Raw genomic sequence first — 26,611 nt, forward strand, 5'->3', positions numbered from 1 at the left:
ATTACCTTAAGCTGGAAAGCTTCTGCACAGAAAACGAAACCATCATCATAACAAAAAAGATATCTTACTGAATAATTGAAAAGATACGTACTTCATACATGAAACAAAAGGCTAATATTCAAGATGCACAAATTAATGACAACACTCATCAACAGTAACAAACATCCCCACCATAATATGGGGAGAAGAGTTGCACAATTCATCAGATAAGATGTAAAGATGCACAGCAGGCCCATGAAAAAAAAAAAGCTCATTATCATGGAAATATAAATAAAGACGATGGTGAATACCTTCTTTGTGAAAATGATCTATACCAACAGAGATAGAAGCAACAAATGCTGGTAAGGATTTGGAAGAAAAGGAAGATTTTTATGCTGTTGGTGGCAGTGTGAATTGGTTCAGTCTTTATAATGATTTCTCAAAACACTGAGATGGGCCCACCATACAATCTATACTACTCTTGTAGTTATTAAAAAAAAAAAAAACTTGTCCAAGTGATATATACATATCACTGTTCACTGTAGTGCTACACACAATAGACAAAATACAAAAATGACCCAAAGTGCCCAGTGGCAGATGAATGGATAAAGAAGATATACTATATACATACTGTGGAATACTGCTTAGCTGGAGGGAAAAAAAAAAAACTGTTACAATGTAGTGGAGCCAAAGAGAGTCATGCTAAGTAAAATAATCCAGAAGTGAAAAAGAAATACCAGATACTATCATGAGATTTAAGAAACAAAGTAATAGCAGAGACAGTCTGAACCATGAGTAAACCATAGCAAGGTGTAAGGTCATATATTTTGCATCCTCAAGATGGGATGGGGCAAGGGGAGGAGAAAAGGAAGAGGTACAACACCTTCCAGTGCTGGGAGTGGGTATTTAGATGGAAGGCAAGGTGTGCTAATATATACTTTGGACAATAGTAAAATTGTACTCTTGAGACAACACACTTGTAAAATAGCATTTCCTAAACAAAAGGAAATGTTACCAAATAAAATTATTAGGGGGGAGAGCTTAGCCATTTGCACAATGTGCTTCACATTTTCTGTTATAGGGTCTCCTGGTATTCCCTAGTGAACCCCCATGTAGCCACTCACATAAAGAATAGCTGTCCCCTTGCACAGTTGGCTTTGGCTCAGAGACCCAGCTAGTGACTGAATTTCAGTGAATTATTAGCTAGGGTTTACATTAGAATTTAGCCAGTATAGATTCTTCATCTATATAATTCTGGGTTAAACATAGCTCTAGAGGATCCTGGGGATAGCTTTATACAAAACATTTGCTCAAAGCTATTTTTCATCTTATTCAGACACTTGATTTCCATACCAGCCATTTAACTGATAGACATTACAGTGATCAAATTAATTTAACCCACGGAAGCAGCCAAGCTGGATCATTTAAACCAAAATCAACACAAAGACCTGAGTTATATAAGGCTGATTTTCTACCCAGATGCAGAACACCGTTTATGCAGATGCCATCAGGAAACAGTCTCCTGCAAGGCTCCAGTCTGCATCTTTCTGCCCCAGCACTGACTCTGTGTCCACATCTTTCCTGCCAATCTGGCCATGGTGTTGGGAAGCTGCCACAGCTACCTATAGCAGAGGGACTTCATTCATCGAGGCTCTGCTTTCCAGCAGCTGGAACAGCAGCTGCCTCACAGCGTTCATGTTTACTTCATGGTGAAAACACAGCAATCATATTTTGGAACTCATAGAACCAGCATTCCTGCTGATTGACCACAGACTTCACATGTGGAAACATAACTGCTCCCTGACTATGGCTAGGTTTCTTAGAAGTGCCAGCTGCTCATGACAGGTGTGAGAGAACGCTGTCTTACAGAAGTTCATTCCAACCACAGAAAACACAATAGCAGAGAAAATGATTCTTACAAACGTATGATATCTCACTCATGGAAAGGAGTTGAAAAATAAGAACAGAAATGTGAAACACAAAGCAGAACTTGGACTGTGTTTGGTGTATTGCACCAAAAGAAAGGACTCTAGTAGTGGGGGGTGGGGGTGTTCAAGTCCTGGTGCACAATGGTGGAGGAGGACCTAGCCTGGGGGTGAGAGTGTTTTGTAGAAAACAGAAATTTTACTTATGTACCCCAAACTGTGATTACTATAAACCATTAATCCGCCCAATCAAAAAAGTGCAAAAATAAAGAAGTGAGAACTATGGTGGTTATGGGGTGGGAGTAACAGAACTTTGGTGATAGATAAGGTGTGTAACTATACCCCTGTAATCTTAAAGTCATTTTAAATATGACTAAATCACTAATAAAAATTATTCTTTAAAAATAGGCCCCTCCACACACAACTCCCTGCAGTATCACTCATAGTTTTATTTCATTGTATAATAACAACTACTACCCTAGAGATTGTGATTTAGCAGGTGTTGGTTAGAGTCCTGAAATATGAATTTTTGATAAGAACACCATTAAGTCTGATTTATATGATCCATTCTACATATTTAAACATTTTACTAATCTTGTTTCAGTTTGGAATGCCATTATTATCTATAAACAACATAGAGTCACAAGGAAAAGATGATAAAAGCAAAGATAATACTGTTCCTCCCTCTTTTCCTTGTTCTCCTTGTTTCCATGATCTGCATCTGTTCCAGACATTTGGTGGACTGCATATATATGCCATAATATTTCCAGGTGTAAACAATAACCTTTGCAGGTAGAGTTATCATTGAAATGATGAGCCATGTAGTTCCCCCTGATGAGAGCAGGACTTCAGAGTGGAGGTGAGCGTGACGTGGCAAGTACACACACTAAAGTGTAGGGGTCAGGTGATGGCACACCTCTTCGAGTACACACATTAAATGCTCAAGTACCCTGATTCAAATCCTGGTCCCCTGCAAAAGGGAGGCTTCACAAGTTGATAAAGCAGTGCTGCAGGTGTCTCTCTTTCTCTCTTCCTCTTTACTTCTCCTTTCTCTTTCAGTTTCTATTTTCTTTATTATTCAAAATAAATAAATAATGGGGTAAGCACACATGGCACGAGATGCAAGGCCTGGCATAAGGATCGGGGTTCCAGCTCCTGGCTCCAACCCCCAGCTCCCCACCTGCAGGGTGTTTGCTTCACAAGTGGTGAAGCAAGTCTGCAGGTGTCTTTTTCTCCCCCTTTCCATCTTCCTTTCCTTTCTCAATTTCTCTCTTTCCTAACAACAACAGCAGTAACAACAACAGCAACAAATTGGAAAAAATGGCCTTCAGGAGCAGTGGATTCATAATGCAGGCACCAAGCTCCAGCAATAACCCTAGAGAAAAAAAGGGGGGGCAAATAAATAAATAATAACAAAAAATACTGAAGTACAGAAATATGCTTCTCATAGTTATATAATGTTATAAATCAGTGGTAAATTAATAAAAGAGAAAAAGACAGGAAAAAGAAAAAGGAAGAAGAGGAAATCCACAGGGAAAATTGCTAAACTACAGGCATGGTGACAGTTTTGAAATGTGTCAACAAAATACAGTAGAGACCTGAATTAGAAAACACCAGTTCTGACTGAGACAACACAAGAAAGCTTTGCAAGAGAACTTTGCACTCAGTAGGAAGGCCAGAAATAGAAGAACCCACAAAGAAAAGAGCATTTGTGAAATCAAATAAGTAAGGAAGGGTCTGAAAACATTCAGTAGGTTGGTGTAAGGACTAGGAATTCTGTAGAAATAGGACTTGGAATTAAATATTGAAAGTGAATTATGATGCATTGGAAATAGTGGATATTTAATATTTCCAATGCTGTCATCTGTTCCTTGCATTGGAAATTAAGCTGAGCAACTCTTAGAAACTGTTGGGGGAAAAATGCAAGGAATGAAAAGACCAGTGTTAAGTAAAACTTGAGCAGGAAAGACGCAGTTTGTCAAGGAAGTTTTGAGACAACTTGGGGGATCTATATGAATAATTCTGTCAACTGACAGAAGAGATCAGGATATTTTCAAGATTCTCACAAGGTCCGTGATTGCTTAGAGTTTGACAACATCCTGAAAACATTTCTTTTTTGGTGAGAACACTAAGATCATACATTCTGTCCTGAATACTTCAGCTTAGATGTCTAGTTTTAGAATCAATTGCAGTGAGACATGCCACTCTCCAAATGAATGCATGTAGCAATAGTTTCTGCCTTCCCTCATTGGATGCGTACTAGCTGCCCTAGGTAGATACAGTTATTGAGGTTCTGCACCCTGCCAGGTAACAGTTGGGGGTCCTGGCAATGAAGTCTGGTTGGTTTAGGTGTCACTCAGACTGTGGTTCCAAATGTTGCACTTCTGATATTGTGGCTACTTCTTAGGGGTCCATGAAGAACAGTCTTCTTTAAGGTAAGATCTGGAATTGACATAGTATTGTCTGAATTAGCATGACTTCTGTCCACTATTGTACTGACTACAGGATAGTTGCATGTTTTCAGAAGGAGAGGACAAATGCCAGGTGCTGGTGGGTGGAATGTGGGCAGTGTGAAATCATCTTCACTGTCTTGGTGCTTGTGAGACAGATTTGTGGGATGTCTAGGGGCAAGGCTATATACTCCAGGTGCCAGAAAGTAGTCAGATTTTGACATCAAAATAGAAGTGTCCTAAGGAAAAATTATCAAGCCACAGAAGTTGAGAATGATACAAACAAACAAATATCCCACATTTAAGAGAAATTTGGAAGAAGAATCCAGAATGGGAAAGATTAACAACCAATTAATAGGGAACTAATGTGGACAGACTCTTCCTAGAAGTTGAACTGAACAAGAGGTACAGGAATTGAGAATTTGGGCCCCCTGGCAGAAGCATCTGCAGTAAGATTTTCCGGGAAGAAGTAACTCTACCAGGATCTGAGCCTCTTGGGAAGTCTGACAGTGAGTTCACATGTCACAGAGATATATTTCAGCTTTGTTTGTAAGGACACCAGGAGAAGACACACCAGGGGAGGAAACATAAGAGTAAAGAAATATAAAGAAGGATTGTGTATGCAGAAGACACTTTGCTTCTGAAAGGAGTGAAGGTACTCAGTGGGATAGGAAGAAGCCATGGAAGAATGGTGTAGCACCAGGAATGGTGCTACAAGAATGGTGATGTGACAGAGATGGGGTGGGGTGTACAGAAGTCATACTGCTGTGTGAGAAGATCGAGCTTAACAATCCAAGTCATTTCCCACATCCAACTCTACTTTCACATTCAAAGTCTTTAAATGTCCCTTATACTCTTTTTGATTGACATTCTTATCTGTAGCAACCTGAGTGGTGAATACTTCCTTTTGAGAATATTTATTTCTTGCTTACCCATACATAATATGCACTAGTATTTTATCTAGTTTCTAGGCTTTTTATAGAATGAAAAATGGGTATGGTCCAGGAGGCGTCGCAGTGGATAAAGCATTGTACTCTCAAGCATGAGCTCAGTCCCTGGCAGTACATATACCAGAGTGATGTCTGGTTCTTTCTCTCTCTCCTCTTATCTTTGTCATTAATAAATAAATAAAATATTTTTTAAAAGAGTAAAAATTGGCAAGAGAGGATGAGATTTGATATGAATGTTAGCTATATGCACACAAAATTAGAGAAGTTTTAAAAATTAGAGAGGAGAAATTTATGTCAAATTTTGATCTGTCTGCTTCATTATTCTTCATATTTGATTCTAATTGCTCATAATCAAATGAAAGCAGTGCTAAAAGAATTTAAACAGATATGCCATAAAAATACCTTTTAAATTGTCTGGGAAATATGAAAGTGGCTATATTAATTGTTAAATCTTTTATCTTGTGATATATAGATAGTAATGGATATCTGTATCTTTTCCATATTAGTTTCTGCTTTAGAAAAACTGGATAGTTATATGACAATTTGAGCATTATTTAGATGTATAGATGCAATTATTTTCAGTTGATATTTTTCTTCCAGTCAGATAGAGAAATCCTTTGACAAAAATAACATCAACTAAGAACTGAATGTTTCAGTCATAGAAACTTAATCAACTAAATCAAAGACCATGATGAGAACAAAGGTCATAGAGACCAGGGTTTTAGGATATAGGTAGGCATCCAGTGTCACTGTAGCCCGGAAGAAATAGCCTCCCTGTCTCAAATGAAAATAAACAAAGGCCATCAAGAGCTTGACATGAAATAGCAAGATTTTAATTTCAATATCTTCACCATCATCTTGCTTCTAATAAGACAAAAATGACTCAGAGCAAATGAGATTCACAAATGATGTTTTCCTATAAACTAAAACATAAGGTCTTTTGAGAAAGGAAATTGTTCTCTCCTTTCTATGCCACTGGATCTGATATATAAATAATCAACAAGATGGATAGTGAATAAATGAGTGAATAAATGAAACATGGGTATGAAATCAGCTTTATTTGAATATAACCTACAAAATTATAAGCATAATTATAAACCAGAATGCAAGTATTACAGTGAATATAGTATATAAATATCCACCCCAATACTGTATTATATACAGCAGACTCTTGAATAACATCATTTTGTTCAATGTCATTCTCTCATAACACTGATGAGAAAAAAATCCAGTTGACATTGAATGAAATGATGATGTTATCTGAGAATTGGTTTCCTTCTATGTCGATTCATTTGACGTTGCAATTCCAAGAGCCTATCAGTGGCAGGAAGTGAGGTCATACTATTCAATGACCTGTACAAACACACAGTCTTACATTTGAAGACAATGAGTAACTGGACCACCACAGCTTCAGAACTAGAAACTTGAAAATGTCAAACAGATACAACACTTCCAGTATTTACTAGTAAGGAAAATTGAAATAAAAAACCTATGCTATATTTCAGATATATCTTTTTGTTATAATTCTCAGAGAAAAATGATTTTTAATCTTAATAACCTTCCATGAGTCAGCATACCTTTCAACCTGACTCTAGAAAATGCAATGAGTGAGGCTGGTGGTGCAGTGGAAAATGACCAGTGATTTTCACTTGGGAATTACTAGAAAAATATCTATAGCTTACCATTTGGTTCAAGAACAATACTAAGAATTGTATTAAAATTAAATAAAAAAATATTTTAGAGTACATTTTTAAATCTTAAAATGAATAATTTAGAAAAAGGACATTTCATTCTGTGCTTAAAATTCATCATTTGGAGTAGGTAATGTGATTTTGTTCCACAGAGAAGATTTATGGTATCTAATATGAAATATTCCATTAAACCAATAACTTCCCTTCCATGATTTGGAGTTTTCACTAATTAAAAACACCATAAATTGCCTGCTGAAGGTACTACATAATTTTACTATAGTAATTTAGTTTCTTCTTTTGATATAATGGAGAGGGCAATGACTCCAAAGACATTACCTTTCTATTAAATAGTGGCTACAAAACTGTAACCATTAGTGCACATATAGATCACACTTGGAAAACAAAACAATTGATAAAGAGGAACACAGGACAAAATTACAAATACTGATCTACAGAGAAGCTAAGCTGTTTATTCTTCAGAGTGATGTAAATTGCCATGACTGAGGCATGCTGGGATAACACCACACCTATATTTAAATGCACTAAGACTTTCAGGGATCATAAGCTAAAGTCTGCAGGCCATATTGATTTTTAAATATACATACATTTTAATGTTTGTTTTTTATTATCTTTATTTACTGGATAAAGATAGCCAGAAATCAAGAGGGGAAGGAGAGATAAAGAGGGAGAAAAAGAGACACCTGCAGCTCTGCTTTACCACTCGTGAAGCTTTCCCCTGCAGGTGAGAGCTGGGGGCTTGAGCCTGGGTCCTTGCACACTGTAACATATCCACTCAACCAGGTATGCCACCATCAGGCCCCTGAAAAAAATTTATTTATTTAGGATAGATACAGAGAGAAATTGAGAGGTGAGGGAGCGATACAGAGGGAGAGAAAGAGAAAGACACCTGATGTACTATTTTCCCACTTTTGAAGCTTCCCCTGCAGGTAGGGACCAAGACCAGAGGCTTGAACGCAGGTCCTTGCGCATTATAGTGTGCAGGTGTTACCAGATGTGCCACCACTCGGCCCCCATATTAATGATTACTTTGAGTATTATAGAGCAAATACATGTTGGTACTTATTTAAGTTTTTTTTTTCTACAAGCAAGGCATATATATATGCACATACACATACACAGACATATTTATATGTGTCTATGAAATCATCCAGATGAATGGGCTATATATTTTTATTGGCCAAAAAGACCTTGAGTGTTAGTAATATATATATTTTTTATCTCCAAAAGTAGCATTAGTTACTCCTTAGTGATAAAATCTAAAGAGAAAATGTAAAGAATGACAAAATTAAAATATTATGTTCTCCTCATCCTCTCATACTATGTCAAGTGTTTGGGCAGCATACAGAATAGTCATGGAGTTGTGTAGGGTCCTGCTTACTCCAAGAAGTGTTCACCCCACATCAAGGTTAAAACACCAATGAGTTTCTATTGGCTGAATGTCTGCATAAATTAACGCTATTGAGAGCAGCTTTAACTTGCACAGCTGACTTAGGAAATGAGTGACTAAGCTTCTAAATTGGCATCGAAGGCACATTTACAGGAGTTGCCTTATCTCTGCACCACTTACTGCCTTTCATACCCTTTCACTTCCTCCAATTATCATCATCACTTTCAGCACAGGCAGCTGAAGTCTCCTTCACAAGCAAAATTCCTTAGAGAACAGTCCTGTGGAAAGCTATGGGTCGCTGAAACCACCGAGCGTCTCTTTCATTTACATTTTGATTAAGTGAGAGTCCCTTAATTTGGGTCATTATTGATACATAAATCTGTAGAGAAAATGAACATGCATTTATAATCCAGTCAATATGACATGATTTATTGTTCTTATAGTGTGTAAATAGAGAAAGAACAGAAGTCCAGCTCTTAGATCTCCTAGACATGCCGCACTGCCAGTGACTAACGGGCAATTCACATCCTCTGGTAATGCCAGCCTGAGCATTCACATCATTACTTTAACTGATCTAGGGATCAGACTAAAAATAAAGACCACAACAACCACAACAAAACCGAATCTGTCTAATCTACTTGACCGATCTTTCTGTAGAAGGTTTCTGAGTGGGAAATGAAAGCTCAAAATGGGTTTCCATACCTGATTGTGGACTTTGTTTGGGGATTTTGGCTACCACTTGAGGGCTGGAGGTGGAGTGCATTCTCTGGTTGGCAGAGCTGTGGATGCTGTTGGGAGCAGCTGCAGAAACATTCTTCCTGGGCTTCATGTCTTGCAGCCACATGGGCGAGGCTTCAAAGGCCTGCATCCTGCGGGCATGACTGTTGCCATTGACTTTTAGGTAGGCCTGGGCCTTGTGTTCCTGGAGCTCTCCATAATTGGCATCTGTCACCCTGCACTCATATAAGCCTTCATCCTTTTTCCTCACTTTGGAAATCTGAAGCTTGTGAGAGATGTCATTGCCTTGGACTTTAACTGTCTGAAAAATTGCAGGTAAAAACAATAATAAGAAAGTGCTACATCAAGTGATTTTGTCCCCACACTATTATCCTTAGCTAGCTAATGCTGGAAATTCAAGGGTCTTAACGGACTTTGATTTTCTTAGCAGTCACATTGGAAGGTCTTATTTACTCTAAACTACTAACAAGTACATCAAAAAAAAAAAATCACAGGATAATTAGTTCAATTTAGCCAGCGCCAAATGCCATTAGTCATGTGAAACCTATTTTTCAATTTTGATAGCAGTTCTGCTATTTTCCAATCATAGATTGGCCCCTATCGGGTTAGCTCAACTAAATGAATATGCACCTAATGAAGGCAGGTCTCCAGTATGTATATCTTTTATTTTCATTGCAAGTTATAATTCAAAGATTACAAAAATATTTTGCTGGACATTGTGATCAACATTACTGAAGTGAGAATTTGCTTGCTCTCACAGTGGGATGACTACTAACAGTACTGGCCAAAATAGAGTAGAATATGAAAGATTTTGCTTCTCAAATTTTTGGCACAGTCTAACATAGTGGCAGGGTGGCCTGAGAAAGTAGATTAATATCACCTAAAGCCATATAGTTCATAAAAAATACCTTGCCATTAGAAGGTATTTAAGCTACTGAAACTGGAGATGCCATAGATTAGACATGGGTTTGCTTTCTGAACCTGAAATTGATACCCTTATTTTCCTAGTACTTTTATGCCAGAATAGTAGCAACATTTTATGTATAGAGACTAGAAAGACTATAGTTATGTGTTATGTATACATAAGTAGTATATTATGCATATTGCATGCATAAAATCATAAGATTATGTATAATAAATAAAGCTCAATGCATATAAATTTATGAATATGTCTACATATATATCTGTAAACATCTTTACTAGAAGAGCTGGGTATAATATACATCCTATTTTATCTAAGACTGACAAGATGACAGATTTCAGAAGCCAGGATTTAAGAATCTGGATGATTTGAAAGAGGAACCAAAGTGAGGATGATAGAAAGTTGTTCTACCACTCGTCATTCTGTTCTTTAATGGTCACAAATAATTAAGAAGACTTGGAAAGTCAACTAATTTTGCAATTAGTTGCTTCATTTTTTCTTTTTACAGAGAGTTATATACACAAATAGTGTCTCACATTTATATCATAATCAAAAATATATTTACATAAATGAGAAATTAAATACAAACATGCTATGAAACAATGGAAACTAATAGTTTCAAAAAATTATCAGTTTTAGTTTCTGTAATTCTGAGGTTGTAAAACTACTTATATTTTTATCACTCCATTTTATTAGAGTAAACTGGTGCTTTGGAATATTTAGGTAGTTAGTATTTACAATTTTAAAATTTTATTTAATATAAACAGAATAATTGAGAGAGGATGGGGAGATAGAGAGGGAGAGAGTTATCTGCAGCACTGCATCACCACCTGTGAAGCTTCCCCCTGCAGTCAGGAAGAGAGGGCTTGAACCCAGGTCCTTGTGCATTGTAACATTCACACTCTACCAAGTGCACAACCACTTGGCTACTTGGGTAGTTATTCTTACCACTACACATAATTGGGGGGGTGTTAGAAAATGCTCTCATGTCGATGCATATAGAAACAGTGAATCTGCATTTGTAGGGCATGAAGCTCGTATCAGATTTCTAAAGATATTTTTCATTATCTTTATTTATTTATTGGACAGAGATAGCCAGAAATCAAGAGGAATGGAGAGATAGGGAGAGAAACAGAGAGACACCTGCAGCTCTGTTTCAGCACTAGCGAAGCATTTCTCCTGCAGATGGGAGCAGGGGCTTTAGCCACCACCACCCTGCCCCCATTCCTATCAGTTTTCTAGAAAAGTTCTGGGAATTCTTTTTTTTTTTTTTGCCTCCAGGGTTATTGCTGAACTACAACTCCACTACACTACAACTCCACTGCTCTTGGAGGCCAATTTCCCACCCCCCTTTTTTTTTGCCCTTGTTGTTGTTATTGTTGGATAGAACAGAGAGAAGTTGAGAGAGTAGAGAAAGAGGGAGGGAGAGAAAGATAGACAGCTGCAGACATGGTTCAATGCTTGTGAAGTGACCCTCCTGCAGGTGGGGGTCCAGGGGCTTGAACCAGGATCCTTACTCTGGTCCCTGTGCTTTGTGCTATGTGTGCTTAATCCGTTGTGCTACTGCCTGACCCCAGTTCTGGGAATTCTAAGTAAACTAGGCCTGACTTAGAATCTATGTTGAAAGTCACACAATTGGGCAAACTGGAAGCAGCTACTTCCTTTTTTCAAACTTTTTTCATTTTACTTGAGTATGTGAACTGTGGGCACAGGTGATAAAGCAAACTGTTGGACGTGTGATTATGCATCTTAAATTTATGTGTTAGGGGGCTGTTTTTGTGATTGATGTTTGGACAATATGCACATGGGTGACAAGTGAAGGCTGAAAGGTCAGTCAACATACTAGTTATTTATAAATATGCATAGAAAATGAGACATTCAAGAAAAATATTAATACTTGATCTACCAATGCAGCTTTTCTAGGCTGTATAAAGGAAATCATTTTTGTGGTATAAAAAATGAATCAAAATATTCTAAAAACTGAGTATATTTATGAATATAAGTTGAGGCTTCTTTATGTATCATTTTTGTTTGATATTTTCTTCTACATTGATATTACACATTTAGATCACAGAATTTGATTATTTAGCATAGTACATTTTCCCTACTGTTATTCTAATACTACTTGGTGTTACTGTTAAAGTTCTGATAAATTTCTGGTTTAAATGTACATCACTGGATTTTTAGATTTCTTGAATACATTTATACTATCCTTATGAATAATAGACTTAGTCCTTATTATTAAACTATTTATTGCACAAGAAACTTACTTGATATTTACCAGCAGGTTAAACAGTTCTATCAACATAAAGGGATTCTATGTGGTTTTATTTGAAGTGTAGTAGAAGACAATATTTTCATATCTTCTACTTTTTAATCACACAGTTATAAAAATAATATCAGTAGATAGAATCATAGATCTATAGTTTCAATATACCTATGACCTCCAATTGTTTTTTTTTCTTGATTTTTTTATAGTTGTATTTAAGAGTTTTTTTTTAAATAACATTAGAAACACATTATGCATGACTGAGAATTGAATAGCTCTCATTACTATTACAACACCCTGTTGAATGTTCTCAAATTCTTTTGCCTAGGAAGAGTTTTGTGTTTTATTTTTATGTATTTCTATTATTTTGAATGGTTGTTAGAATCGAAGATCTTTGCTTTTGCACTTATGTAGCTGTTAAAGAAAAAATAAAGGCCACACATGCCTTTGGATGACAAAGTAATTAACTAGTAATTATTTAAACTTAAATAGTGAATGGCTCAAATGCATCATTTTAGTAGACCAGACGCTCTCCAAAGTAGCTTCAGTTGATAATTCACTGTAGTCTTCTGTGTTTGCAGAAACTGCCTCTTTGGGGATAGTAAAAGCTTTAGGTCATCTCATCCATGCACCAGCTTCACCCTGGGCCTGGCTGGCCTGGCAGAAAGTCAGGCGCGCCCCCTGGCGCCGGCGCCCCAATACTCACGCTGATCTTGGTCCCGTCATTGTCTGGGTCTGGCAGCAGCTCCACCTGCCAGGCAAGAGGGTGAAGTTGGACACGGGGGACACAGTTCGCTGACCTGCCCGCGCCCAGCCCAGCCCCCTAGAAACCGGGCGCTCAGTTCTACTCACAGGAGGACGGGATGCCCAGAGCAAAGGTGGCCTGGGTCCACACCCAAGGTGGGGAGTCCTAGGAAGAGGGGATTCAGCAAGGCTGGGGCTTGGAGGGAGGGTGCTCAGTGAGGGAGAGGGGTATGTGGGGGAGTTAGGGGAGACTGGGGTATGTTGGACTCAGAAAGGGAGTCAGGGGGATACAAGGGTTCTGGGAAGGGAGGGGGCTCGAGAGATACTGGGACCTCCAGAAGACAGGACTCAGGTTGGGGGAGCTCTAGGGGCTCCAGGAAGAAGGGGGCTCAGGAACTGGGGCTCAAGGGAGAATGGGGTCTCAATGCATACTGGGCTCTCCGGGAGGGGTTCATGAAGGTGGGGTCGGGGTCGAGGGGGCTCTGGGAAGGGGTTTAGGGAAGAATGGGGTCTCTGGTATGGTCAGGGGGGGGCTCAGTTAGGAGGAGTTGGGGAAAACTGGGAAGTTTAGGAAGGTGGAGCTCAGGATAAGGTGTGCACCAGTACTGTTCAGGGTGCTTTCAGAGTATGGCTAGGAGCCATGGGATGTCGCGGTGGGTACGGGGTCTCCCCGGGGTGCTTCGGGGATACCTGTGCAGTAATGGGCTTTCAAAGAAGGGTAGACTGGGGCTGGTGTGGGTGCAAGTTCTTGCAGATTGGATTCTGTGCGCTCCTGAGAGCCCTCCCCAGAGAGCTCATGGATGTTACCTTTCTATCTTCTGCAGAACTCCTTTGAGTCTCTGCTGTGGTCCCCTTTCCCCTCCCCCCTCAACATTTCCCCTCCTCTCTCTTCTCCTTTCTCGCCTTCTCTTCTCCCTTAGCTCTCACCCACCCTCTCCTCACACCTAATTTCAGGTTGCCTGTGGCTCCCTCCTCAGCTCCCTGATCACCGCCTTCCCTACACCACCCCTTTTTCCTCCCTGCCACACCCCCACCTCCCTGCCCCCATCTTTTTCTCTAAGGAGCTCAGATCCGAAGGGAACTGGTCAGGAGGGGGAGGTGGGTGGAATAGGACCAACCCCTCCCCCAGCTCATCTCTGATATAACAACAGAACTCTCCCCTCAATAGATTGGTAATAATTCAGAGGGGCAGGTGTTGCCTATCTAGCCTTAAGCAGAAACCATTGACAGCAACCTCTCCCTCTCAATCAGTGTCCCGGGGGGAAGTGCACCCCACTCTCCAACATCCTTGGGAGTCACTCAGGTCCCAAATAGCAGGCAGGACCAGAGGGACATTCAGGCACCATATTGCCCACTAGGGAGCAGTAGGGGCGAGTGACAGGGACCAGATGGTGGGTGTTTGGGACTAAGACCGCAGGGTTCCTGTACCTGCCCACCGGCCACCTCGGTGCCAGGCTCCTGATCCTCGGGTCCCCGCAGGAACCACCACTGGATCTCCAAGTAAACTGAGGCCGAACCACTCTGGAAGGCGCAGGACATCTCCACATTTTGTCCTTCAGTTGCAGTCACGTTCCGAGGAAACTCGGTAAATTTTGCTGCAAAACAGAAACTCATCCTTTAGCAATACCCAACACACCACTCTTTCCAGCATCTATCCCCCACCCTTAAAAAAAAGAAGAAGAAGAAACCTTCTAAGACATCCCTAGGACTCCCTGCCTCCCTCCTTTCCTGTTCTGTTAATATCAAGTCCAAATTACTTTGTTGTTAATCAAATTCAGAGGATGGCAAGGTTAACAAGTTTGCCAATAATTCCCCTGTTAGCTGAGCTGCCCACATACAGATCCAAAACAGCTTTCAATCACATTGCAGCATACCCCAAAACTTACTGTGGGGTTCACCTAGGGCATAATTTAGACAGATTTGTCAAGCTGAGATTTCAGAGGACCCTCTATCTGCAAGTTCCTGAACAATCTACGACTAATCGAATGTTTCCAGCACTAGAGAATGGAATGTGATCATTTGTCAAATGCACACCCACATTGCTGAGAGATCAGAGCAATTGTGGCTCCAAGATTATAGCAGGGAAACAAGTTGCAGTTTCAAGGCTGTGAAGATATATTTCTCTCCTTATTAATCTTTGTTCTCTCAAACCAATTTATTGCAAATCACTATACATGCATCAACAGGCTGTCAGAATTGTATACCTGGTCTGAGTTCACATTAAAGAATGTTTTGAAGTCACTAGAGACATTTTCCCTGGCCCTTTCATTACCAGTCTTCACACTGCCAGTTTACTATATTCGTGGAGTCATGTTAAAACTCACAAATATAAGATGTTCCCTTTCTCCTGAAGGCATGTCTTTAACACAGATTGCTTTGGATGGATGTTCCCATCTTGTCTAAGGGACACTTTGCAAGCTGCTGCTTATTCCTTAAAGTCTTGGAGATTTGTGGCTGGTGGAAGTGCACAGCTACCATGCACAGGGGGAGTAGGACTTGGGAGGATGCACTCCCCAGCCCCCAGTTTGCAAAGAGACACGCCATTAATTGCTCTTTTCAAATGTTGCTGAAATCCCTACAAGATCTCTATTGTAATGGAACTGCATTTACACTTGAGGGAAAGGGAGCTGCTCAGGAGACATTCTGTTCTGAAGAAGGGCTTTTCTGTTCTAGCTGGGAGGAGAAGGAGGAAGAGGAAGGGGAGGAGGAGAAGGAGGAGGAGGAGGAGGAGGAGGAGGAGGAGGAGGAGGAGGAGGAGGAGGAGGAGGAGGCCGCATTTCAGCATGCAGAAGCTTTGCAGTCTGGCTGCAGGTATGTGATCTGTTCGTGGTGCTGAAATAGTCCCAGCAGCCTGAGAAGTCCCCAACAACTGGGTTTGACAAGCTGCTGCTGTTGGTATGCAAGTCGTGTCTGTCTAGGGGTCTCAGGAGTATGCCTTTTGCTAAGCACACAAGCAAACGGAGTCCCTCGGACCCGGGTAAAGAAACTCTAAACTCAGTCTCCATTCACCCGGGAGGAGGACTGGCAATAAAGAGGCCCCGTTCCCAGCTCAGTGTTAGTTTGTGATGATTATATATGCATGAGTGGCTACCCTGTGCAAACACACACACACACACACACACACACACACACACACACACACACACACACACACGCTCCTGTGCCTCTGCTCACCAGACATCCCACCTCATTTTCTGATACCGACTAGATCTGCGTTCACATCCAGCTCGACTACTATTTAATAAACTTTAAAGCAAAAATGCCAGCAGCACTGTGTATAGCTGAAATCCACTGTGACTTATAAGGAACATCACTATATATAAAAGCCTGGCCATTCTTTGACTGTAGAGACCGACCGAACACACACACACACACACACACACACACACACACACACACACACACACACACACACTCACTTGCCGAAGAGCAAAGTCTTACCTTGAGAAGAAAGCCCTTCCTGGACATATAAGACGGAAAAGAAAACAAATCCAACATACGCCCCAGAGATCCCCATCATTCTCAAAGGGGAGGGGGGTCACATTCGTGAAACCAAAAGCAGGAAAGAAAAAATAAGGAGAAAAGCCCTTAAGAGGACGGGGCGCGCATGGAGCAGGCTGGAGCGGGCGCGGCTGGATGGGCGGGCAGCGCGGGGCCAGGGGCTGCAGCTGCTGGCGGCGGCAGCGGGTCCGGGCTGCAGCGGCGGTGACAGCGAGTGCGGACGCGCGGCGGGAGTGCGGGCGCCGCGGCACCTGCAGCGGGTCCACGTCAGCCGCTCGCCGCCTGCGTCTCGCCGCCCCCTAGCCGAGCGGCAGAGCAGGGGGCCGGGCCCGGCCGGCTGGGGCTGCGCGGGGGCCGGCTTGGGGCCAGCGCAACTTAGATGGACAGCGCCTGGGAGGCCGCTGAACCCCTGCTCTGGTCGTGCGGCTGGGCCCGCCTCCTCCCCTCCACCCCCCCCCCCCCCCGGAACCGGAGCAGAGATTTTTTTTTTCTTTTTTATTCTCTACCCCCCACCGGTTCCCATCAATTAAACCAGTCTTTCTGGGATGCCTCTGTGCTGAGATGCCTCTGTGCACCGGCAGAACTACAGTGTGAAGGAGGAAGTTGAGAGAGGAAGAGAGGAAAAAAGGGAGAGAGGAAGAGAGGAAAAAAGGGAGAGAGGGAGAGGGAGAGAGAGAAGAGAAGGAGGAAAGATAGGATAGAGAGGGGAAAGAAGGGAGAGAGAAGAGAGATGAAAGAGGAGAGAGAAGGGAAAGAGGGAAGATAGAGAAAGGAGAGGGGAAGAAAGGAAAGAGGAGAGACGAAAGAGAAGGAGAGGGAACAGAAGAAAGGAGAGAGGAGCGAGGGAGGGAGAGAAAGAAAAATAGAGAAAGATAAATGGGGGACAGAGGAAGAGATGGAGAGAGAGGGAGAGAGATAGGTGATAGATTGATAGAAGGGTAAGGTTTGGATGGGAAGAGGTAGGCTGCTATGGGCAAGGAAAACGCGGTTTAGCAGGTGACCAGCCGTCCTCTCCCGGAGGCTGCTGGCGGGGCTTTTCGGGGTTCACAGCCTAGCAGCCTCAGGGCGTCCGGGCAGCTCCTGCAGGAGATACGCCGCGCTACCTGCAAACGAGACGCACCAAGTGCTCCAGAAAGTACCCATGGAGGACTGAGAGATTTGCCAGAAAGAGAAGCCCACTGTGCTACGCTTATTAGAGGTTATTTCCTAACATCCGGAGAGCGCTCTGCCTTTCTCGGTCTCCGTCTCGTTGGTACTTGGGAGTGGGGGAGGGGTGCCAAATGCCATTCATTCAGGGCTTCCTTGTGAGGCTAGGCTGGTTTTGTTTATTTGCTTCTTTTGCATGACACAATGTTTATTTAGTGTTCCCTGGAGCTGTGTGAACAAGAACCATTATTTTAGGAACCAGACAATAAGTTTTGCTTCAGCAGCAAATCTAGTTATGTGCCTTACAGAAACACTTCCTATTCTTGATTAAGAATCTAAAATCAGTATCATCAAGTTAAAGAGTCTTCTTGGCCTTGCAAAGTGCAACCATTAGTCAGTGCATTAAATCTTTTAAAAAAATTAAAATCATTTGCCATCTAAATAGAGGACCAGATAGTTCATTCTCATTATTTCTATGTAGCTATACCGCAGATCTTCCATATTATTTGGGAATAATGACTCAGTCTTAATGAAGTGGTTAGGAAACCAATGAAGTTTATATATTTCCATTTTACTGAGGAAGAATTTGTACTTGATTGATTTCTCCAAAATAAATCAAGAACCTTAATGTAACTGTTAAATCTTTTAAATGCTTATCTAGCCATCTGTTCCTTAATGCAGCAGTAACTTAGACGGTCAGAAAAACCAAGAGACAAATACCTCATGACCATGACATACTTATTTTTTAAGATGTGTTTATTTTGGATTGTAGAGAGCAACTGAATTTCAGATCTGGAGAAAGCCAGGGAATATTGTGCATCTGTTCATGTATATGCTAGGAAGAGTATACACCTTTCTTGTATTGAGCAAAGGATTGTGAAGTGTGTTGTTTGGTAGAAATAAGTGTATTTTTCCTCCACGCTCTCCCATGGAGAATATGAAGAGAATATAGAAATAAACCCAACTTGATGTACTGACCATCACTGGACATCATTTTGGAAAAATGAACAAAACATTTTAGGTCTTTGGTGCTCGAAGATAAGTCATCTCTAGCTTTAAACTATGTGCCCAATATTCAGTGCTCTTTACAGGATTTTAATGTGACTTAATGTGACATGAAAATGGCCTAACTTCAAGGCTATCTGCTGTAGGAAATCTCCAATATAAAGAAAAGGGGACACACACACACACACACACACACACACACACACACACACACACACACACACATACACACACACACACACACCTTTATTGGCAGGTTATGGATTATAGTATAGTTTGTTGACACATGAATACAATTTCTCATCTCTCTGTGTTAGGTGTCTGCAAAGCATTCTCACCCACAGCCTAGATCCATTTTTACCACTTTCTACTGGGAACTCAAAGGTCTATTTTCCCTAGCCCCCTCCTTCTTCCTCAGAGTCCTTTGTCTTGATACAGTGCACCACACCCAATTCAAGAGATTCAAAGGGCCAAATGGTTATATATATTGATTTAATAATGATCAACAAGATTGTGGGATAATTGTGGCACAATTCAATACAATTCCCACCACCAGAGTTCTCATCCCCTCCACTGGGAAAGTTTCTTATTCTTTTTCCCTCTGGGAGTACGGACCAAAAATCTATGGTGAACAGAAGGTGGAAGGTCTGGCTTCTGTAACTGCTTCTCCACTGGACATGGGCATTGGAAGATTGATACATACCCCCAAACAGTTTCTATCTTTCCCTAGTGGGGTAGGGCTCTGGAGAGGTGGAATTCCAGGACTCAGTGGTGAGGTTGTCTGCTCAGGGAAGTCAGGTTGGCATCATGGTAACATCTGCAACTTGGTGGCTGGAAAGCATTAAAATATAAAGCTGAAAAAATTGTTTAATATTCAGGAAACTAAGAGTAAGAATGCAGCAGGTGAGATTTGGGTCTTCATGTTGGAAGGAACTAGTAGATCTATTTTAGGTATATTCCAGGGGACCCAAAACTTTACTAACTTTCGTCTGGACTGAATAGCTAACATGCAGGCGGGCTAGCAATGGAATTCCTGAATTAATTTATCAAAGCACCCTGACCCTTTTAAAAGGAACTGTGGGTACAGAAGTATAATAACATACATCTACATTTGAAAAGTAAAGTGTGAGGAAAAGTCATGTAGGGTAGATAGTTCATCAAATGATTTTAAGAAGATATAAACAATTAAGCAACAAGAGAAAGAAAGGGAAGAAGAGGGGATGCAGGTGGTAGTGCAGAGGGTTAAGTACACATGGTGGGAAGGAAGGATCACCATAAGGAACCCAGTTAGAGCCCCCAGGGTGCCCCACCTGCAAGGGGGTTGTCCTTTTACAAGCAGTGAAGCAGGTCTGAAGGTGTTTATCTTTCTCTCCCCCTCTCTGTCTTCCCCACCTCTCTTGATTTCTCTGTCCTATCCAACAACAACAACAACAACAATAACAATAATAACAAGGGCAACAAAAATGGGAAGAATGGACTCCAGGAGCAATGGGTTTCATAGTGCATGCACATAGCCCCAGTGATAACCCTGGAGGCAAAAAAAAAAAAAGAAAAAAAGAAAAGAAAAAGGGAGAAGAAAGGTAAAATAAAGAAAAAAGATTAAGCTGGACTGGAGAGATAGCATAATGACCATACCAAAAAAAAATTAAAAAAGAAAATTAATGGTCAGAAGTGGAGGATTTGTTATTCAGGCACTGAGCCCCAGAGACAACCTTCATGGTAGAAAAAAAAAAAGATTTTCATGCCTGAGGTACCAAAGAGTCAAGGTTCAGTTCCTAGCACCAATATAAGCCAAAACTGAACAGTACTCTATTGAAAAAAAAAAAAAGGAAAAGAAAGAAAAAAAAGTTGTGTTACAAATGGACTTAGGATCTCTTATAAAAGATCTTATCTATCAATACCTGATAGATATTTTATTTATAACTTTGCCAATGCAGATAAAAAATACATATTTGTGGCTTTAAAGAAATAAATAGTGCTGGTGAAAAAAAACTGGCTTGATTTCTTTTGGAACATTTACTTTATAGAGACGAGCTTTCTATTTTAATAGAAAGAATTTAATTAAAATAAGTATTTCCTATATCCAAGACATACTTCTGAGATTCAGCTTATTTTTTAACAAGAGGATCCTTTCTTTCAAAAAAAGATTCTTTCTTCCAACAAAGTTGTAGGGAACTAATGAGGAATGGCAGTATATCTGCTTCTAGGCATGGAAGAGTATTTCCTGTGTATTTCTCCTCTTCCTCCATGCCACCTAGCCATCATGTTGATGCTATGTTCTATGGCATTCCATAAGTAATTGTGTAGAGGTGTGCCTTGCTGTGCATTTGACCCAGCTTTGAGCCCGGGGAATTATTATTTTTTTTACTATGATCTAAGAGGAAATGTTGGTGCTGTGGTGTCTCCCCCATTCTGTCTTTATATCTGAATGAAAAAGTGATCCTGTCCATTTAAATAATGCCTGTGTGGTGACTTGAATCTAATTTATATTCTATGAAACTTGATATAATTTTGTAATTCACAGAGTTAGAAATCAAATTACCAATGGGGTCATGTTATGCCATTTAAAAACTGTCAGGTCAGGGAGTCAGGCTGTAGCGCAGCGGGTTAAGCGCAGGTGGCGCAAAGCACAAGGACCGGCATAAGGATCCCGGTTCGAACCCCAGCTCCCCACCTGCAGGGGAGTTGCTTCACAGGCGGTGAAGCAGGTCTGCAGGTGTCTATCTTTCTCTCCTCCTCTCTGTCTTCCCCTCCTCTCTCCATTTCTCTCTGTCCTATCCAACAACGACAACAACAATAATAACTACAACAATAAAACAACAAGGGCAACAAAAGGGAATAAATAAATAAAATAAATATTTAAAAAAAAACTGTCAGGTCTAACCTAGAGGTAACCTCTGGAAACTGCAAAAGGTAAGTTCTACATTGTATTTAAGTGCTCCCTGGTGGTCTAGTGGTTAGGATTCCGGGCTCTCAGTACATTGTATTTAAAAGCTGATAAATCACTCTGTTTAGATGCATTCTGCAATACTAATGGAACCTTATATTCACTTGTTTTTCTCTTATGAGAGGTTAAAAATAGTTCTTAATAAAATATGATTTGTATCTGTTAATTTCTCCAGTAGCAAAAAAGTTAACATGGTTATTCTATGTCAATGCCCAGGGGGAAGGTTGGTTAGAAGAAGTAAGAAGATATGAGGGCATTTTTAGGCAAAATTACTACCTCCAGAATGTTTCTTTTTGCTTCAAAAATATGTTGCAGTTAAAAGTGGACATTTCTGTTATTTATTAATTTCAGTATATGCTTTTTTCCATTAAAGTGCTATGGGTTTGGTTAGACATGAATAACTATCTTCAACATCTATTTTTGTGCAACAGATAATTATTTGGTGAAGAGGACTTATAGAACAAGAGAAGCAGCAATTTTGGTAGAGTCTATAATTTCTAAGTCTCTCCCCGGTTTGTTGCCTATATTTATAAATTGAGTGAAAGTAAATAATAACTTATAATAATGTTGTTGGAAATATTTTAAAAAACAAAGTAACACTTAACTAACTTTACATTTTTATATTTATTTATTTATTTATTCCCTTTTATTGCCCTTGTTGTTTTACTGTTGTAGTCATTGTTGGATAGGACGAGAGAAATGGAGAGAGAAGGGGAAGACAGAGGGGGAGAGAAAGATAGACACCTGCAGACCTGCTTCACTGACTGCGAAGGGACTCCCCTGCAGGTGGGGAGCTGGGGGCTCCAACCAGGATTCTTTTTTTTTTTTTTTTGCTAGTTATTTTTATTTATTTATTTATTTATTTATTTATTTATTTTTAATTTTTTATTTAAGAAAGGATTAGTGAACAAAAACATAAGGTAGGAGGGGTACAACTCCACACAATTCCCAACACCCAATCCCCATAACCCACCCCCTCCCATGGTAGCTTTCCCATTCTCTATCCCTCTGGGAGCATGGACCCAGGGTTGTTGAGGGTTGCAGAAGGTAGAAGGTCTGGCTTCTGTAATTGCTTCCCCACTGAACATGGGCGTTGACTGGTCGGTCCATACCCCCAGTCTGTCTCTCTCTTTCCCTAGTAGGGTGTGGCTCTGGGGAAGCTGAGCTCCAGGACACATTGGTGGGGTCTTCAATCCAGGGAAGCCTAGCCAGCATCCTGGTGGCATCTGGAACCTGGTGATTGAAAAGAGAGTTAACATATGAAGCCAAACAATTTGTTGAGCAATCATGGATCCCAAGCTTGGAATAGTGGAGAGGAAGTGTTAGGGAGGTACTCACTGCAAACTCTAGTGTAGTCCTGCTTTCAGGTATATATTTTGCAGTAGTTTATGGATACATGTGCACATAAGCTCTCTCTCACAGAAACTGGTGTATATCTAGGTTATGGGACTTTGTTGGAAAGTGAACTACCTGAGATGAAATTAGAGTGTACTATTAAAGGAAAGGTCTCACCCGAGTAATGAAGCTGAAGGGTTGTCATTCCACACATGAAGTCTCTGGATACATTCTGAGGTGAAGCATGTTGAGGTAGCAATCGTTGCTTTGGTTAGGTTGTGATCGGCAGATGCAATGTTATTTGGTTTGGATTGGGAGATGCATACAGGAAAGTGGGCCCTATCCAAGGATTCCAGGACTGGGGGAAGTAGGGGCTCTATAGTGAAGATGTGAGGTTCCTGCTGTCTTAGGGTTCAAAAAGACAATCAATAGTTAATATTATCATCACATTATTTGTTAATTGGGTTAACTTTGAAAAGTCCCTTAGTTATGGTTTGCTGAACAGTACCCAGTATCTTGTATATAGCTGTGCTATTGGAAGCTTCTAATCTACTTGGTCTAGGCTTTTGAGAGAGTCTGCATATCAAATACATAGCCTATATATTAAAAAGATTCAGTTTGTCTTTTGAGAAACTTTGAGACATACAATTGATTTCCCCCTCTCATATTAATTAGCTCCTGATTTATATGTCTACATTTTGCTAGGAGTGTACATAAACACCATTCCCACCACCAAAGGACTGTGACCCATCTCTCCCGCCCACTCCCACCCCCCACTGGCCCAGGAAGCTACATGCCTACCCCTCACCACTGGGTATCTACTTTGGTGCCCTACTTACAATTTGATCAGGTGCTGCTTTTAGTTTCCCTTTCAGATCTTCTTAGTCAGCTTCTGTTGATGAGTGGGATCATCCCATACTCATCTTTATCTTTCTGACTTAGTTCACTTAACATAATTCCTTCTAGCTCTGTCCAAGATGGGTCAGAGAAGGTGGGTTCATTGTTCTTGATAGCTGCATAGTATTCCATTGTGTATATATACCACAGCTTTCTCAGCCACTCATCTGGTGTTGGGCACCTGGGTTGCTTCCAGGTTTTAGCTATTATGAATTGTGCTGCTATGAACATAGGAGTACACACCTCTTTTTGGTTGGGTGTTATGGAGTCCTTGGGGTATAACCCCAGGAGAGGAATTATTGGGTCATATGGAAGGTCCATGTCTAGCCTTCTGAGAGTTTTCCAGACTGCTCTCCACAGGGGCTGTAACAATTTACATTCCCACCAGCAATGTAAAAGGGTTCCTCGGTCCCCACATCCTCTCCAGCATTTGTTGCTGCTGTCCTTTTTGATGTATGCCATTCTTACAGGAGTGAGGTGGTATCTTAGTGTTGTCTTGATTTGCATTTCTCTGACAATAAGTGACCTATAGCAGTTTTTCATATGTTTGTTAGCCTTTTGGATCTCCTCTGTGGTGAATGTTTTGTTCATTTCCTCTGCCCATTTTTGGATGGGGTTATTTGCTTTTTTGGTGCTAAGTTTGCTGAGCTCTTTATATGTTTTGGTGATTAGTTTCTTGTCTGATGTCTGGCATGTGAAGATCTTCTCCCATTCTGTGAGGGGTCTCTCTGTTTGTTTAATAGTTTCTTTGGATGTGCAGAAGCTTTTCAATTTGATGTAGTCCCATTGGTTTGTTTCTGCTTTGGTCTTCCTTGCAATTGGGTTTGATTCATCAAAGATGTCCTTGAGGTGTATGTGGGAAAGTGTTTTACCAATGTTTTCCTCTAAGTATTTGATTGTTTCTGGTCTGACATCTAGGTCTTTGATCCATTTGGAGTTGATTTTTGTTTCTGGTGATATAAAGTGGTTCAATTTCATTCTTCTGCATGTTTCAAGCCAGTTTTCCCAGCACCATTTATTAAAGAGAGCCTCCTTTTTCCATTTAATCCTTTGGGCCCCCTTATCAAAGATTAGATGACCATAGGTGTTGGGATTTACTTCTGGGCTTTCAATTCTGTTCCACTGGTCTGTATGCCTATTTTTGTTCCAGTACCATGCTGTTTTGATGATGATGGCTTTATAATATAGTTTAAGGTCTGGGAGTGTGATGCCTCCATTTCTGTTTCTTTTCCTTAAGATGGTTTTGGCAATTCTAGGTGTTTTCAGGTTCCAGATAAATGATTGTAGTGTTTGTTCTATTCTCTTAAAGAAGCCTGGTGGAACTTTGATGGGTATTGCATTAAATTTGTATATGGCTCTGGGGAGAATATTCATTTTGATTATATTTATTCTTCCAATCCATGAGCATGGGATATCTTTCCATTTCTTGGTATCAGTTTCTATCTCCTTGAGTAGCGACTCATAGTTTTCAGTATACAAGTCTTTCACTTCTTTGGTCAACTTTATTCCTAGGTATTTGATTAATTTTGCTGAAACAGTAAATGGGAGTGATTTCTGGATGTCTTCTTCTTCAGATTTAGTGCTTGCATAAAGAAATGCCACTGATTTTTGTACATTGATTTTGTAGCCTGATACCTTGCTATATTGCCTAACAACTTCCAGTAATTTTCTACTGGATTCTTTAGGTCTTTCTATGTATACTATCATATCATCTGCAAATAGTGAGAGCTTGACTTCTTCCCTTCCAATCTGTATCCCTTTGATTTCTTTCTCTTGCCTGATTGCTATGGCAAGAACTTCCAATACTATGTTGAAGAGTAACGGTGACAGTGGACAGCCCTGTCTAGTCCCCGATCTGAGGGGGAATGCTTTCAGCTTCTCTCCATTGAGTATGATGTTGGCTGTAGGTTTGCTATATATAGACTCCACTATCTTGAGGAATTTCCCATCTATTCCCATTTTCTGTAGAGTTTTGAGCATGAATGGGTGTTGGATTTTGTCAAAGGCTTTCTCTGCATCTATTGAGATAATCATGTGGTTTTTGGCTTTCCTTTTATTGATTTGATGAATGACATTGATTGATTTATGGATGTTGAACCAGCCTTGCATTCCTGGGATGAATCCCACTTGGTCATGATGAACAATCTTTTTGATGTGTTGCTGTATCCGGTTGGCCAAGATCTTGTTTAATATTTTGGCATCTATGTTCATCAGAGATATTGGTCTGTAGTTTTCCTTTTTTGTTCTGTCCCTATCAGCTTTTGGTATCAGGGTGATGTTGGCTTCATAAAAGGTGGAAGGGAGTATTCCTGTTTCTTCAATCTTATGGAATAGCTTAAGAAGTATGGGTATTAACTGTTTCCTGAAAGTTTTGTAGAATTCATTTGTGAAACCATCTGGTCCAGGACTTTTGTTGTTGGGGAGATTCTTAATAACGGTTTCAATTTGTCTGTGATTGGTGCATTTAGATTTTGTAGTTCTTCTTGGTTCAGTTTTGGAAGTGCATAGGTTTCTAGGAATTGTTCCATTTCTTCCAGATTCTCTAGCTTGGTGGCATATAGTTCTTTATAGAAGTTTCGCAGAATTCTCTGGATTTCTGTGGTGTCAGTTGTGATATCTCCTGCATCGTTTACAATTCTATTAATTTGAGTCTTCTCTCTTTTTTGTTTGTTGAGTCTGGCTAGGGGTTTGTCAATTTTGTTTA

The 26,611-nt window shown here is 40.5% G+C and overlaps 1 protein-coding gene across 4 annotated transcripts in view; it reads right to left on the reverse strand.

The window, feature by feature from the left end:
- The window catches only part of VSTM2A (V-set and transmembrane domain containing 2A), a 35,377-nt gene extending 18,581 nt beyond the window's left edge, over positions 1-16,796 (reverse strand). For all 4 annotated transcript variants that reach the window (XM_060171536.1, XM_060171537.1, XM_060171538.1 and 1 more), the window contains exons 1-4: positions 16,518-16,796; positions 14,505-14,671; positions 13,039-13,083; positions 9,106-9,442 (exon numbers count right to left, since the gene is read on the reverse strand). In XM_060171536.1, the coding sequence (XP_060027519.1) occupies positions 9,106-9,442; positions 13,039-13,083; positions 14,505-14,671; positions 16,518-16,596 (628 nt within the window). In that variant the 5' untranslated portion in view covers positions 16,597-16,796. The remainder of the gene's footprint in view (positions 1-9,105; positions 9,443-13,038; positions 13,084-14,504; positions 14,672-16,517) is intronic.
- Positions 16,797-26,611: the final 9,815 nt, after the last annotated feature.

Source organism: Erinaceus europaeus, chromosome 14, assembly GCF_950295315.1.
Source record: "Erinaceus europaeus chromosome 14, mEriEur2.1, whole genome shotgun sequence".
Classification (NCBI taxonomy): Eukaryota; Metazoa; Chordata; class Mammalia; order Eulipotyphla; family Erinaceidae; genus Erinaceus; species Erinaceus europaeus.